This window comes from Lampris incognitus, chromosome 7 (assembly GCF_029633865.1).
Source record: "Lampris incognitus isolate fLamInc1 chromosome 7, fLamInc1.hap2, whole genome shotgun sequence".
Lineage (NCBI taxonomy): Eukaryota > Metazoa > Chordata > Actinopteri > Lampriformes > Lampridae > Lampris > Lampris incognitus.
Window position 1 is genome coordinate 50,626,172 of NC_079217.1, and position 17,097 is coordinate 50,643,268.

Consider the following 17,097-nt stretch of genomic DNA (forward strand, 5'->3'; position numbering starts at 1 on the left):
ATGGGCAACGGAACAGACCGCTACATTACCCGGACGCCTTGTTAGTCATTTCTTAACAGATATACAAACATATGTAATGCATTAATATTTCAACTAGGTATTTATCTTGCGAAAATACAGAGTTTAAAAACCACCGGCGGTCATTTTGACGGCCCATGGATGTTCTAGTAGTTTAAGTTCCGGTCATTGTTTGGGACTGTTTCAATGGTTATTTTCTGTTTTTTTTTTTTTTTACATTTAGAATTTTATAAGCCTTGTTACATTTGTTAGATTAGCAATATGTGTTTTTCGTTTTGTTTTTCAGGTTTCACTTTTTCAATTTTGCTATTCAAGTTCGACCATGTCTCTCTGAAGTTTATATTGTTTAAAAATAGTGTTATACTTGTTAAAATGTTAATTTTGGTGTCCGTCATTTCCTAACAGACACACTAACATATGCATTGCATTAATATCTCAACTGGGTATTTATCTTGACAGAATATAGAGTTTAAATACCGACGGTCATTTTGACCGTCCATCGTCGTTTTAGGTAGGAGTAAAATCCCGGTCGTTCTAGTGTGTTAAGTGTAATATTTCACAGTACCTAAAGCACGTCAGCAAACATGAGGGGCTGCTGCTGTCTTCCTGTTTGAATTTATCTGTCTTGCTTACTTTGATTTGTTGCCGATATTCATGACAGGCCAGGATTAAAGCAATGAAATTACTCAAACAGCAGGATTAAAGACACATGGTACCTTTAATAGGCAGGACTGGTAGAATGGCACGTTGTGTCCTTCACAGCTTCCCTAAACTATGTAATGCTAACATCTTTAACAAGAGGAACGTATTACTAGGCATTTCCATTACACTCAATATCCCCCCACACACGCACACACTCACACCCACACACATACCCTAGTAAAAGTCCATTAAGGAAGTAGTGATAAAGACAGCATTTTTGTCAGTGCTTGACCTTTGTTAAAACTTTGTGCGACAACTGCGCCCTGAAATTATTTTCGAATACTGGTATATTGAAACTTCTTATTGAGACGGAAGAAGGAAGTCAAATCTGCTCAGTGTGTGATCTCGGGGGAAATAGAAAACGAGTATCATTTTGTTCTATATTGTGCTTTTTATTAGGAAATCCGTGATCTGTTGGATCAGATCCCATGGCACTTATTGCAAAGAGTAGGGGGTGTCCTGGTGAAATTCCCAGCCTGGCTCTCTCCATCTGGCCACCTAATCATCCCCCTCCCCTCCCATGTAATAGACTCAATAATTCATCCCTCTCCACCTCAAGCGGATGTGTGGTGAGTGTTTTGGTGCAAAATGGCTGCCGTGCACCACCCAGGCGGGTGCTACACATTGGTGGTGGTTGAGGTGAGTTACCCCGTTCAATGCAAAGCACTTTGGGTGTCTAGAAAAGCACTTTGAAATTTAATGATTATTATTATTATCACAATTCAAGAAAGAGCTTGCTATTATTATTGGTATTATTATTATTATTATTAGATTCAGCACTCACAGACTGTTAACTCCTTCGAGGTGGCACCATGCACAGAGCAGCTGACGGCCTGCAGCTGTCCATAGGAGCAGTTGACATATGCAGTGCTGGAGGAGTTGACCAACATAGAGGCAGGGTCGCTCTCCTTACTGCTGTTGCCATGCCTCCACTGCTGGCTGACGGCATTCACAGGAACATTCCATGTCACCTCGCTGGGCGGGAAACCACCATGCGAGTTACATGTAACCACACAGCTATCCTCTGTGCACTCCACAGTTGCTACGGGTGTACTGTAGTTGGCTGGTGAGTAAGAGCAAAATGGATGACAGAGATGGAAAGAGTTGCTTGGAAAATACATGAGCTAAGTTTCTCTTTTGAAGCTTCTTTGAAGGCCCCGCAACCTCCACATTACTCAGCCTATCGCAGTGGCTGAGCATGAGCACTGTATGAGACAAGGGGACATTGCCCTCGGATAGCAAAGTTGTGTTTGTCAGAGAGCATGTCATGTTGCCTATTTTACCAACTGTACTTGTAATTTGTGTGTATTGTGAAAATAGGCTTAATGCATAAAGTCTGCCGTCAAATGTGTACTTATTCAAATGCATGTGTTTTCCCAGTTACCCAGCTAGAGAGTGAAAGACACAATAAAGCATATTATGACACACCTAAACGTCAGGAGTTCACATCAAGCCTGTTTTGTATCTTTAAAAACAAAAATAAAGAAATGCAGACAGGTACCTGTGAACCCAGCCACTGAGGATGCACAAGCCAGTGCATCCTTAGTGCCGGTCCCAAGCCCGGACAAATGGGGAGGGTTGCGTCAGGAAGGGCATCCGGCGTAAAATCTTTGCCAAATCAAATATGCGGATCATAAATAAGACTTACATACCGGATCGGCCGAGGCCCGGGTTACCAACGACCGCCTCCGGTACTGTTAACCAGCAGGGTGTCGGTGGAAACTATGCTACTGTTGGGCGAAGGAGAAGGAGAGGGGGAAAGCATGTCCAGAGGCAGCTAGAGAGGAGGAAGGGTAGGCATGTGGAGGTGAGAGTTGGAACTTTGAATGTTGGCACTATGACTGGTAAAGGGAGAGAGCTGGCTGACATGATGGAAAGAAGAAAGGTAGGCATACTGTGTGTGCAAGAGACCAGGTGGAAGGGGAGTAAGGCCAGGAGTATCGGAGGTGGGTTCAAACTCTTCTACCATGGTGTGAATGGGAGGAGTAATGGGGTAGGGGTAATTCTGAAGGAAGAGTATGTCAAGAGCGTGCTGGAGGTGAAGAGAGTGTCAGACAGAGTGATGAGTATGAAGCTGGAAATTGAAGGTTTATTGCTGAATGTTATCAGCGCATATGCCCCGCAAGTTGGGTGTGAGATGGATGAAAAAGAAGAATTCTGGAGTGAGTTGGACGACATGGTGGAGAGGGTACCCAAGGAGGAGAGAGTGGTGATTGGAGCCGACTTCAATGGACATGTTGGTGAAGGGAACAGAGGTGATGAGGAGGTGATGGGAAGGTATGGAGTCAAGAAGAGAAATGTGGAAGGACAGATGGTGGTGGATTTTGCGAAAAGGATGGAAATGGCTGTGGTGAATACATATTTCAAGAAGAGGGAGGAACACAGGGTGACGTACAAGAGTGGAGGAAAGTGCACACAGGTGGACTATATCTTATGTAGAAGGCGCCATCTAAAAGGGATTGGAGACTGCAAGGTGGTGACAGGGGAGAACGTAGCTAGGCAGCATCGGATGGTGGTCTGTAGGATGACTTTGGAGACCAAGAAGAGGAAGCGAGTGAAGACACAGCCGAAGATCAAATGGTGGAAGTTGAAGAAGGAAGACTGTTGTGTGGAGTTCAGGGAGGAGTTAAGACCGGCACTGGGTGGTAGTGAAGAGTTGCCAGATGGCTGGACAACCACTGCAGAAATAGTGAGGGAGACAGCTAGGAAGGTACTTGGTGTGTCATCAGGACAGAGGAAGGAAGACAAGGAGACTTGGTGGTGGAATGAGGAAGTACAGCAAATTATACAGAGGAAAAGGTTGGCAAAGAAGAAGTGGGATAGTCAGAGAGATGAAGAAAGTAGACAGGAGTACAAGGAGATGCAGCGTAAAGCAAAGAGAGAGGTGGCAAAGGCAAAGGAAAAAGGCGTATGGTGAGTTGTATGACAGATTAGACACTAAGGAAGGAGAAAAGGACTTGTACCGATTGGCTAGACAGAGGGACTGAGCTGGGAAGGATGTGCAGCAGGATAGGGTGATCAAGGATAGAGATGGAAATGTGCTGACAAGCGAGGAGAGTGTGCTAAGAAGGTGGAAGGAATACTTTGAGGGGCTGATGAATGAAGAAAATGAGAGAGAGAGAAGGTTGGATGATGTAGGGATAGTGAATCAGGAAGTTCAGCGGATTAGCAAGGAGGAAGTGAGGGCAGCTATGAAGAGGATGAAGAATGGAAAGGCAGTTGGTCCTGATGACATACCTGTGGAGGCATGGAGATGTTTAGGAGAGATGGCAGTTGAGTTTTTAACTAGATTGTTTAACACAATCCTGGAAAGTGAGAGGATGCCTGAGGAGTGGAGAAGAAGCGTACTGGTACCGATTTTCAAGAACAAGGGCAATGTGCAGAACTGTAACAACTACAGAGGTATAAAGTTGATCAGCCACAGCATGAAGATTTGGGAAAGAGTAATAGAAGCTAGGTTAAGAGGAGAGGTGACGATCAGCGAGCAGCAGTATGGTTTCATGCCACGAAAGAGCACCACAGATGCGATGTTTGCTTTGAGAATGTTGATTGAGAAGTATAGAGAAGGCCAGAAAGAGTTGCATTGTGTCTTTGTAGATTTAGAGAAAGCTTATGACAGAGTGCCGAGAGAGGAGGTGTGGTATTGTATGATGAAGTCAGGAGTTGCAGAGAAGTATGTAGGAGTAGTGCAGGATACGTATGAGGGAAGTGTGACAATGGTGAGGTGTGCGGTTGGAATGACAGATGGGTTCAAGGTGGAGGTGGGATTACATCAAGGATCGGCTCCGAGCCCTTTCTTGTTTGCAATGGTGATGGACAGGTTGACGGACAAGATCAGGCAGGAGTCTCCATGAACGATGATGTTCGCGGATGACATTGTGATCTGTAGCGAGAGTAGGGTGCAGGTTGAGGAGAGCCTGGAGAGGTGGAGGTATGCACTGGAGAGAAGAGGAATGAAAGTCAGTAGGAGCAAGACGGAATACTTATACGTGAATGAGAGAGAGGACAGTGGAATGGTCAGGATGCAAGGAGTGGAGGTGACAAAGGCATTTGAGTTTAAATACTTGGGGTCAACTGTCCAAAGTAACGGGGAGTGCAGTAGAGAGGTGAAAAAGAGAGTGCAGGCAGGTTGGAGTGGGTGGAGAAGTGTGTCAGGAGTGATTTACGACAGAAGGGTATCAGCAAGAGTTAAAGGGAAAGTTTACAAGATGGTTGTGAGACCAGCTATGTTATATGGTTTGGAGACAGTGGCACTGACGAAAAGACAGGAGGCGGAGCTGGAGGTGGCAGAGTTGAAGATGCTAAGATTTTCACTGGGAGTAACGAAGAAGGACAGGATTAGGAACGATTATATTAGAGGGACAGCTCAGGTTGGACGGTTTGGAGACAAAGCAAGAGAGGCAAGATTGAGATGGCTTGGACATGTGTGGAGGAGAGATGCTGAGTATATTGGGAGAAGGATGCTGAATATGGAGCTGCCAGGGAAGAGGAGAAGAGGAGGTTTATGGATGTGGTGAGGGAAGACATGCAGGTGGCTGGTGTGACAGAGGAAGACAGGAAGAAATGGAAACGGATGATCCGCTGTGGCGACCCCTAACGGGAGCAGCCGAAAGTAGTAGTAGTAGTAGTAGTAGACAGGTACCTGTGACATAGAGTTCCATTTTGGTTTTGTAGATATCGGTGCTGTCATTGTACATGATAAAGCAGCTATAAAGCCCATTGTCCGAGACTTTTAAACCCCTGAAATTCATTTTTCTATTGGCGAGGTCCACCTTGGTTCTGTTTGGGAATGCTGGCGCCACCTTTTTGGAATCATAGTAACCGTCCACAAACTTGGCGCCTTTCTGAAAGTAGAGCAGGACCACCGTTTTTTGTTTTTCCGACGGACAGAGGAAGTCCACGCTCCCATCAACCTCTCCCTTGATGAGTATCTCGGGGGCAGTATCTGAGGAGAAAGGTCAGAGGTCAGAGGTCACTCAGGACAAGGGTCTGGGTTAATGTACGAGATTCAAAGCATTCAGGCAACAGTTTCACGGAAAGTGTATTTTTTAAACTACATGGTGAGGAATGGATGCTTCTGAAATATAACTGAAAGGGAACAACTCTGAAAGTGATTTGTAAGTGACTGATGAGAAACTGGTGAAAAAAAATGAATGACTTGGTTTGTTGTAAAGAACGCATTCCAAATTTTCACTTTCCAGTACACACATTTATGGTGTTCCGTACTAGCCGCTCTGGAAATCCTTTACTTTCTTTTACCCATCTATTGTGCCAACAGCCCTTAAATTAGCCAGTTAGTATGTTTTTACCTTTCCCCCCCCCCCCACCTTTTTCTCCCTAATTGTATCTGGCCAATTACCCCACTCTTCCCAATCGCTGCTCCACCCCCTCTGTCGATCCGGGGGGGGGGGGCTGCAGACTACTTCATGCCTCCTCCGATACGTGTGGAGTCACCACCCGCTTCTTTTCACCCGACAGTGAAGAGTTTCACCAGGGGGACGTAGCACGTGGGAGGTTCACGCCATTCCCCCCAGTTCCCCCTCCCGAACAGGCACCCCAACCGACCAACCAGAGGAGGCGCTAGTGCAGCGACCAGGACACATACCCACAACCAGCTTCCTACCCACAGACAGGGTGTGTCTGTAGGGACGCCCGACCAAGCCAGAGGTAACAGGGATTCGAACCGGGATCCCTGTGTTGGTAGGCCACGGAATAGATCGCTACGCTACCCGGACGCCCCAGTATACTCAACTCAAAACTTAATTGCACTCAGGTTCCATAACAAACAAAGACGAGGTCAAAAAAAAAAGAGAGAGAAAGAATAAAGCCATAAAAGATAAGAACCATTGTTAAAAGATAATCCCTAGACAATAACTAAAGTAAACACAATAAAAGAACATAATCGTAACAAATCAGTGTCTTATAAGAAGGCAGCTATACCAGTGGTCCCACTGCCGGGATTGGTAGCGTGTGGCATTGAATCTTATATTAGTTAAACTCTTGATGATTACATTATCAGAGTCATTGAGCCGGCAAATAAATGTATACATGAGATTTCTTAGAAGAGCCTGAAAAGTACGGACTCCTGCAGCCACAAACATTTCAGTTGCACTACACCATCTAGGTCTTTTTAGCAGTATTCTCATAGCATCATTATAAGCTACTCGAAGCCTCTGTAAGCTTGCTTTTTCATAGTTTGACCACAGGGGGCAGTACAGAGTGTCGTACAATATGCTCTGAACTGAGACATCGTCACACTAGCTGAACATACCAAACTTCCGTGACAGTGTTTGCTTGTGCATACATCATGCGGCATTTCCTATAAATATCGTCTGTCATTTGTTCAGTAATATAACGTCCAAGATATTTCACCTTATTACATACCACAAGATTATTATCAGACCATTTAAAATCAGGAAATTTAAGATGATTGACCTCTTTGGTTCTGCAGATCATGTAAACACTCTTACTAGCATTGTATTTGATATCATGCTCCACACCATACACAGAACATATATCAAGGAGCTGCTGGAGACCAGCGCTACGGGGACTAAGAATGACAAGGTCATCTGCATACATAATATGGTTCACCAAGGTGTTACCCATCATGCACCCAGTGTTGCAGGCTTTCAACTGCTTGGACAAATCATCAATCTATAGACTGTAGAGAACTGGAGACAGATTTCCCCCTTGTCTGACACCATCGCTAACCCCAAATGGGGCTGAAACACTATTGCCCCATTTCACTTGCATAGTCTGGTGGGCATAACAGTAAGCCAGGATTCTCACAGTGTATTTAGGCACCCCTCTTTGACTCCGTATAACAATCAACTTGCTATGACTAACACAATCAAAAGCTTTAGAAGCATCAATAAAACGCATAAGAACCGATGAGTTTTGGCCTCTGTATTTGTTAATCATTTCCTTTAAGGAATATATACATAAGTCAGTGCCATGTTTAGCTTTAAAACCAAACTGGTTATCCGTGGAGGTGATAAACTCATGCACAGGATTCTTTCTAGGACTTTTGACAGTATGCTGGCTAGAGCTATAGGCCTTTAGTTATCTAGGCTGCATACTTTACCTGCTTTGACCTTAATGACTGGCACTAACAGTACAGACAACATTGAGTCTGGTAACAAGCCATGGACCATAAAGCCAGTAAAACAGATAGCAAGGAGAGGAGCTATCCTTGGACTGGCATGTTTAAGGTGTTCAGCAGTAACATGATCTAAGCCACTTGCCTTGTTAACAGACAGCTTGTTTATAGCTTGATAGTTTATCAAACGCTTATTCTGCTCTCAGGGTCGCGGGGATGCTGGAGCCTATCCCAGCAATCACTGGGCGGCAGGCGGGGACACACCCTGGACAGGCCGCCAGGCCATCACAGGGCCCACACACACACACACACACATTCACACCTAGGGACAATTTAGTACGACCGATTCACCTGACCTACATGTCTTTGGACTGTGGCAGGAAACCCGAGCCCCCAGAGGAAACTCACACAGACACGGGGAGAACATGCAGACTCCACACAGAGGACGACCCGGGACGACCCCCAAGGTTGGACTACCCCGGCGCTCGAACCCAGGACCTTCTTGTTTTGAGGCGACCACGTTAACCACTGTGCTCAAATCAAAATATATGAAAGTGAAACCCAACTTTTGTGTATTTCACAAAGGCCCTTAAAGTCATGAAGAATAAAAATGCAGTGAAACTTCTTAGTATAATAGAAGAATATAATTTGCAAAAAAAAAAAGCCCTAGCCCTGTTAATTTTTCTTTTGTTGATGTATTTCATATTGATGTTACTTCAACCTCTTGTCTGTTTTAAAAATGTTTTTCTTTTTCTATCTTTCCTTTGTATGCACCTGGTCGTATTGTTCTATTATGGAAATGTTATTGCCACATTGTTTTTACATTTGAAATTGTTAAATAAAAAAAAAATTAAAAAAACAACAACACGCGACTAACCTAAAAAGCCACAGACCATCTTAAATAACTTGTGCTCATTACTCAAACCGACAGACTGTGTTGTGATAATTGTGTAAACCAGCGAAACAGATCACGGTACTCCGTTCAGACAAACAGCAGCTATCTGGTGAGCGGTAAAGATAAGGCAAAGGAGTGGCGACCTCAAAGGGGTTATTGTGAAACGGCTCTTACCTGTGACAGATGGGAGGGAGAACGTCGTAGCGGTCCAGACCACCAACAGCAGGAAATGGAAACCAGATTTTCTTGAAAGACAATCATAAACTCTTGGTTATTCAGATATTTAAACAGGGAAGAAGGACACAAACAGAAGATGTTCCCACGCCGACACCCACATATTTTTCGCCATACGACATCAAAAGTTCACGTCTGTTATACTGCTGGTGACTAGCAAGGAGGAAAACAGACAAAAAAAAAAACCCAACAGTGCAATCCAAAACTGACTAGTTGTAGTGTTTACTGTGGAGACTGCCCCCGAAAACACCGGGGCTTTACCTCATCAGGAATAGGGAGTCACTTTACACACGTTCTAGTGAATCTGTGTATAAAGGGGTCAAACTTCAGAAAGGACTCTAATTACACACTTGCATAAAAGGCAATCCAAATTTCTCACAACATGCCGGAGAGAGCTGGTTTTTTTTTTAATCCTACACACTGGCCCTCACACTATGCAAATGCCAAGTTTAACGATAACCTTATGAAATTGTATTATAATGGATGGATTTCCTTTGTTTTAAAATCGCTATTACTATCCAAAGGACAATTGAAAAAAAAAACAAATTTGAATGTGGATGCCGGCTCTAATCACAGCACTCCCTGGAATTCCCATGACATAACTGTGCCGTAACTGAAACCGGTGCAAGTAAATGTGCTGACCAACTGGGACGCATTCCAGCTGGTTCGTGTGAACGTCACAGCTATTGGTATCAGTGGCAATATAACAAGCCTATTACATGGAATAGAAGTAATACTTACAGTAGGAAGTGCTGTTTACTTAGCAAGACCTGTTGAGCAGAAAAGATGACACATTGTTATAACTCATCTCTTTAAGTGTGATATGAGACGACCAAAAAAAACCCCAAAAACGTTTAGTAATTGTATATTTATAATTGGTTCAAAGTTTGGCTCTTTGTCAGCATTTCCAACAGAACAGTCAGATGAGCTGAAGTCTGCTGGCATGGAAAGTCCACTATACATTCATCTGTCCATTATCCAAACCGCTTATCCTGCTCTCAGGGTCGCGGGGATGCTGCAACGTATCCCAGCTGTGTATATATATATATATATATATATATATATACACTACCGTTCAAAAGTTTGGGATCACCCAAACAATTTTGTGTTTTCCATGAAAAGTCACACTTATTCACCACCATATGTTGTGAAATGAATAGAAAATAGAGTCAAGACATTGACAAGGTTAGAAATAATGATTTGTATTTGAAATAAGATTTTTTTTACATCAAACTTTGCTTTCGTCAAAGAATCCTCCATTTGCAGCAATTACAGCATTGCAGACCTTTGGCATTCTAGCTGTTAATTTGTTGAGGTAATCTGGAGAAATTGCACCCCACGCTTCCAGAAGCAGCTCCCACAAGTTGGATTGGTTGGATGGGCACTTCTTTGAGCAGATTGAGTTTCTGGAGCATCACATTTGTGGGGTCAATTAAACGCTCAAAATGGCCAGAAAAAGAGAACTTTCATCTGAAACTCGACAGTCTATTCTTGTTCTTAGAAATGAAGGCTATTCCATGCGAGAAATTGCTAAGAAATTGAAGATTTCCTACACCGGTGTGTACTACTCCCTTCAGAGGACAGCACAAACAGGCTCTAACAGGTACTATTTAATGAAGATGCCAGTTGGGGACCTGTGAGGCGTCTGTTTCTCAAACTAGAGACTCTAATGTACTTATCTTCTTGCTCAGTTGTGCAACGCGGCCTCCCACTTCTTTTTCTACTCTGGTTAGAGCCTGTTTGTGCTGTCCTCTGAAGGGAGTAGTACACATCGGTGTAGGAAATCTTCAATTTCTTAGCAATTTCTCGCATGGAATAGCCTTCATTTCTAAGAACAAGAATAGACTGTCGAGTTTCAGATGAAAGTTCTCTTTTTCTGGCCATTTTGAGCGTTTAATTGACCCCACAAATGTGATGCTCCAGAAACTCAATCTGCTCAAAGAAGTGCCCATCCAACCAATCCAACTTGTGGGAGCTGCTTCTGAAAGCGTGGGGTGCAATTTCTCCAGATTACCTCAACAAATTAACAGCTAGAATGCCAAAGGTCTGCAATGCTGTAATTGCTGCAAATGGAGGATTCTTTGACGAACGCAAAGTTTGATGTAAAAAAAATCTTATTTCAAATACAAATCATTATTTCTAACCTTGTCAATGTCTTGACTCTATTTTCTATTCATTTCACAACATATGGTGGTGAATAAGTGTGACTTTTCATGGAAAACACAAAATTGTTTGGGTGATCCCAAACTTTTGAACGGTAGTGTATATATATATATATAATAATGTGTCCACAGGATGTTGCAATGAAACCTTCAATGTAGGAAAAAGAGCTCAACAATTCAGGAGCAAGGATATATGAGGCAGCTGATGAGTGCATTGAGCACGAAACAAGCTTGTTCTGCCATTTAACAACTTTTAGCTATAATATATACACTCACTGGCCACTTTATTAGGTACGCCTTGCTAGTACCGGGTTGGACCCCCTTTTGCCTTCAGAACTGCCTTAATCCTTCGTGGCATAGATTCAACAAGGTACTGGAAACATTCCTCAGAGAGTTTGGTCCATACTGACATGATAGCATCACGCAGTTGCTGCAGATTTGTCAGCTGCACATCCATGATGCGAATCTCCTGGTCCACCACATCCCAAAGGTGCTCTATTGGATTGAGATCTGGTGACTGTGGAGGCCATTTGAGGACAGTGAACTCATTGTCATGTTCAAGAAACCAGTCTGAGATGATTCGAGCTTTATGACATGGCGTGTTATCCTGCTGGAAGTAGCCATCAGAAGATGGGGACACTGTGGTCATAAAGGGATGGACATGGTCAGCAACAATACTCAGGTAGGCTGTGGCGTTGACACGATGCTCAATTGGTACTAAGGGGCCCAAAGTGTGCCAAGAAAATATCCCCCACACCATTACACCACCACCACCAGCCTGAACCGTTGATACAAGGCAGGATGGATCCATGCTTTCATGTTGTTGATGCCAAATTCGAGACTCATCAGACCAGGCAACGTTTTTCCAATCTTCTATTGTCCAATTTTGGTGAGCCTGTGCGAATTGTAGCCTCAGTTTCCTGTTCTTAGCTGACAGGAGTGGCACCCGGTGTGGTCTTCTGCTGCTGTAGCCCATCTGCCTCAAGGTTCGACGTGTTGTGCGTTCAGAGATGCTCTTCTGCATACCTCGGTTGTAATGAGTGGTTATTTGAGTTACTGTTGCCTTTCTATCAGCTCGAACCAGTCTGGCCATTCTCCTCTGACCTCTGGCATCAACAAGGCATTTTCGCCCACAGAACTGCCGCTCACTGGATATTTTCTCTTTTTCGGACCATTTTCTGTAAACCCTAGAGATGGTTGTGCGTGAAAATCCCAGTAGATCAGCAGTTTCTGAAATACTCAGACCAGCCCGTCTGGCACCAACAACCATGCCACGTTCAAAGTCACTTAAATCACCTTTCTTCCCCATTCTGATGCTCGGTTTGAACTGCAGCAGATCGTCTTGATCATGTCTACATGCCTAAATGCATTGAGTTGCTGCCATGTGATTGGCTGATTAGAAATTTGCGTTAACGAGCAGTTGGACAGGTGTGCCTAATAAAGTGGCCGGTGAGTGTGTATATATATAGTGTGTGTGTATATATATCTATTTATCTATGTGTGTGTGTGTGGTAGCCTGGATCCAGGGCGTCTCCTCGCCTGTTGGCCAATGACTGCTGGGATAGGCTCAGGCATCCCGTGACCCTGAGAGCAGGATAAGCGGTTTGGATAATGGATAGGTGGATATAACTTTGTTAGAAGAAACACTCAGCGGTAGGGAAAGTGTTCCAACAAATAAGAAGCAAAATAACTTGACTCACTGGATTACATATATATATATATATATATATATATATATATATATATATATATATACACACACACACACATATATATACACACATATATACACACACATACACACACACATATATACACACATATACGTATATATACACGTGTGTGTGTGTGTGTGTGTATATATATTGCATTTTTCTGAAACCATCAGTGTTGTTATAAGTGCTCAACTAATGAGGAGCGGAATATCAACACAGATACAGGAGAAAAAAAAGACTTTAATACATTGCAGTACAGGCCCGTTTCGCTATTTCAACAGTGCCCTGGCCCCTAAATGCTTTTCAAAACAAGCCCCAGTCCCTTAACCCATTGGTTGTAATGATTTCTACCCCTCCATTGGTTGCCGTGCATCATTGGTTGTTATAGTTTAAATGTTCTCATCCGATTGGTTGCTGTCCAACCGAAATTAGGGGCGTGACGCTGGGCAATGCAAACTACGATCCTTTGTTTAACCACAGTAGCAGCGGATGAGTACGTGACGCACCAAACAGGCCTGTACTGCAATGTATTAAAACTTTTTTTCTCCTGTATCTGTACACACACACACACACACACACACACACACATTATATATATTGTAGCAAATTCGGGGGACAACACAACCACAGGAACTGCCGCGGCCGGGAAGCGAACCCGTATCGCCCGTACCGCAGGAGGCATCGCTAACCGCTCGACTGAAGGGTCAGACTCGCTAGCCAGCGGCCAGCGTGTCTACTCATTGTTGTGTTGTCGGTTCATTCAATACCACCACGCCACCAGAGGGCGCAGTAGTCTAATGATTGTTGCTGAGTAGTACGGTGCTGAGGGTGATGAAGAAGTGAGATAAAAAAGAAAGGAGTTGAAAACGTACGGTGCTCGTCTCTTGCCTCGTTATTATTTAGTATAGGACACTTATCCATGCATGTTACACTACCCCCCTCCTTCGGTAAGCGCGTCCCCGCGCTTAAGCATATCAGCTCCTTCGTGCCTCAGGGCGCATACGCTTCCGATGGCCTTACGGTCGCTCCATCCCACTTCTGACACAAATGTAGCGAATTCGGGGGGCAGTTTGGGAGACAGTCGCCATGGCCAGGACGCGAACCTGTGTCTCTCGCTCCGCAAGCGACAACGTTAACCAGTCGACTAAAGGGTCCTGTAATATTTGCTAGTAATATTTGATTTGCTAATGTCCCTTACGGCTTTCCGTAGCGCCACAACAAAGTCACGTGATGTACGTAACAACGTCAGTCGGAATCCGGTCGATGAATAAACACCCAGCACGAGAGAAGTCGTCCTTGCTTTATTAATGTTATAAGTTAACATAGCCAGAGGGCACAGATCATTACATGGTGTCAGAGTAGCGGAGTTTAAATACCCAATATGGATTCGTACGGCGTTCCAGCTCCACGGATGGACTGGGAATCGGCGAACTTACCTGAAGCATGGAGACGATTTCGACAAACAACGGAGCTAATGTTCACGGGCCCCCTGCGCGGGAAGAATGAAGAGGAGAAATGCAGCTACCTCCTGCTCTGGATAGGGGAAAAAGGGCGCGATGTGCACAACACTTGGACACTCAGCGGAGAACAAGCCAAGAAGCTAGAAACGTACTACGATAAGTACACTGAGTACATCACCCCCAAAGCAAACCCGATTTATGCCAGATATAAATTTCATGAAAAGATGCAGGGAGAGAGTGAATCCTTCGAACGATTTGTAACTGAGCTAAAGCTCCTAGTCAAAGACTGTGGCTACCCAAATGCCGACGAGATGGTCAGGGACCGCATCGTGTTTGCCACCAACTCACCCAGAGTGAGAGAAAAGCTACTTAGCCAGGGAGCTGAGCTAACGCTAGAAAAGGCCATAGATGTAGCCCGCTCACACGAGCTAGCAAAGCAACAGCTAAAGTCTATGGGCCAGGGCAGCACACATGAAACGGTGCACGCAATAGGCAGAAAGACTTACAAACCGAACGCACCCAAAGCAGCTAACGCTAACTTCAGACAAAGGGAGGGTAACGTTAGCACCGCCGCTAGGGCGTGTAGCTATTGTGGAGGGCTACACGGCGCTAAAGCCACTTGCCCAGCTAAGGGTAAACAATGCATTAAATGCAAGAAGCTCAATCATTTTGCTAAAGTATGCAAGTCTAGCTCCCAGGGACAGACAAAGTACTACCGCGGCACAGTACATGCCGTCGGAGAGAACCCAGAAGAGTACACCACTGACAGAGAGCAGGAAGAACTGTACTTCGACAACATTACAGTGGAGAGCACCGCTGTGGGAGAACAGACAGAGCTGTACATAGACTGCATCTCAATAGAGAACAACGGAAAAAGCAACGAGCAGGCTTACGTAGAGGTTGGAATTGGCACACCTCCACAGAAGGTAAAGTTTAAACTAGACACTGGGGCACAGGCCAATATTATTCCCACCAACCTGTTCCAGGCGCTGTTCAAAAATGTGACACTGAAACCAGCAATACACAGACTCACTGAATATGGAGGAGGCGCGCTGAGCGTGAAAGGCACATGCAAACTCAAATGTAAGTACAGAGACAATGCAATTATGCTGGACTTTTACGTCATTGACACAAACGCCCCACCAGTCATGGCAATGAAAACATGCCGTGACCTAAACTTGGTAAAAATAGTGATGGCTGTGAGCGAGGAAAACAATGTCACATCACAGAGCATAATGGATGAGTATGCAGATGTTTTCCAAGGAATAGGAGAGTTCCCAGGCGAGTGCACCTTCCGCGTCACACCAGATGCAACGCCGGTCGTCTGCCCGCCACGCAGAATCCCCATCGCCCTACGCAGCAAACTGAGGGACGAGCTTGACAGCATGGAGAAAGGCGGCATAATCTGTAAGGTAACAGAACCCACAGAATGGGTGAACGCACTCGTCATTGTTGAGAAGCCAAAGACAGGCAAACTTAGAGTGTGTTTAGACCCCAGAGCTCTTAACAAAGTGATACAACGACCTCACTACCCCCTCCCCACGCTGGAGGACGCCACCACAAAGCTTGCTGGAGCTGAGTACTTTAGCGTGTTAGACGCGCGGTCAGGCTATTGGGCCATCAAACTGAGCACTGAATCCTCAATGTTGACGACATTTAACACAGTGTTTGGCAGGTATCGTTTCCTCAGACTGCCATTCGGAATCGTGTCCGCTCAAGACGAGTTCCAGAGACGCGTGGATGAAACATATGAAGGATTGGACGGTGTGACGGCCATAGTGGACGATATACTAGTGTTCGGCAAGACTAAAGAGGAACATGACCAGCGTCTCAGAGCGATGCTGAAGCGCACAAGGGAGCGAGGGGTGAGGCTCAACCCCGACAAGTGTCACATATGCGTGTCCGAGGTAAGCTACTTCGGCCACACGCTCTCACACGAAGGCATCAAACCAGACCCACACAAGGTGAAGGCGGTCAAGGACATGCAACCCCCACAGAACAAAGCAGAGCTGGAGACAGTCCTCGGCATGATCAACTACCTCGCCAGATTTGCTCCACACCTCTCACAGATAAACTCACCCCTCAGACAGCTTCTGAAACAGGACAGTGAGTTTGTGTGGGATGCAGTCCACGACAAGGCGTTCCAAGAGATGAAGAATCTCATTACACAGCACCCAGGTCCAGTACTCTCATATTTCGACCCGCAGAAAGAGCTGCGACTCCAAGTGGATGCATCCAAAAGTGGCCTTGGGGCTGTCATGCTCCAAGATGGCAAACCAATTGCCTATGCGTCCAAGTCACTCAACAGCACTGAAGAAAACTACGCACAGATAGAGAAGGAGCTCTACGCTGTGGTCTTCGGCTGCAAGAGGTTCCACGAGTACATGTATGGACGAAAAGTGATTGTGGAGTCAGACCACAAGCCTCTGGAGGCAATACTAAAAAAGCCACTGGCAGCAGCACCACCCCGGCTGCAACGGATGATCCTGGCGCTCCAAAAATACGACATCCAAATCATCCACCGCCCCGGTAAGGACATACCGGTGGCCGACACACTGTCACGCAAGTCAATAGAACACCACGACAGTGACCTACAGGAAGGGATGGAGGCCCAAGTGCACACAGTCCTCAGCAACATCCCTGTGAGCGACACAAGACTCACAGAAATCAAGCAGGAAACAGCGCAAGATCCACAGCTCACCGCACTCAGACGAGCCACACTCACTGGCTGGCCAGACACAAAGAAAAAGTGCCCGCCCAGCATCCAGGAATACTGGAACCACAGAGCAGAAATCTCAGAAATGGACGGTAT

At 45.2% G+C, this 17,097-nt stretch overlaps 1 protein-coding gene across 1 annotated transcript in view; it reads right to left on the reverse strand.

Moving 5' to 3' along the window:
• The window catches only part of LOC130115268 (CD276 antigen), a 33,922-nt gene that overhangs the window by 2,422 nt on the left and 14,403 nt on the right, over window positions 1-17,097 (reverse strand). Inside the window, exons 2-5 of the mRNA XM_056282881.1 lie at window positions 9,690-9,718; window positions 8,889-8,959; window positions 5,363-5,665; window positions 1,505-1,783 (exon numbers count right to left, since the gene is read on the reverse strand). Coding sequence (XP_056138856.1) covers window positions 1,505-1,783; window positions 5,363-5,665; window positions 8,889-8,959; window positions 9,690-9,718 — 682 coding nt within the window. The remainder of the gene's footprint in view (window positions 1-1,504; window positions 1,784-5,362; window positions 5,666-8,888; window positions 8,960-9,689; window positions 9,719-17,097) is intronic.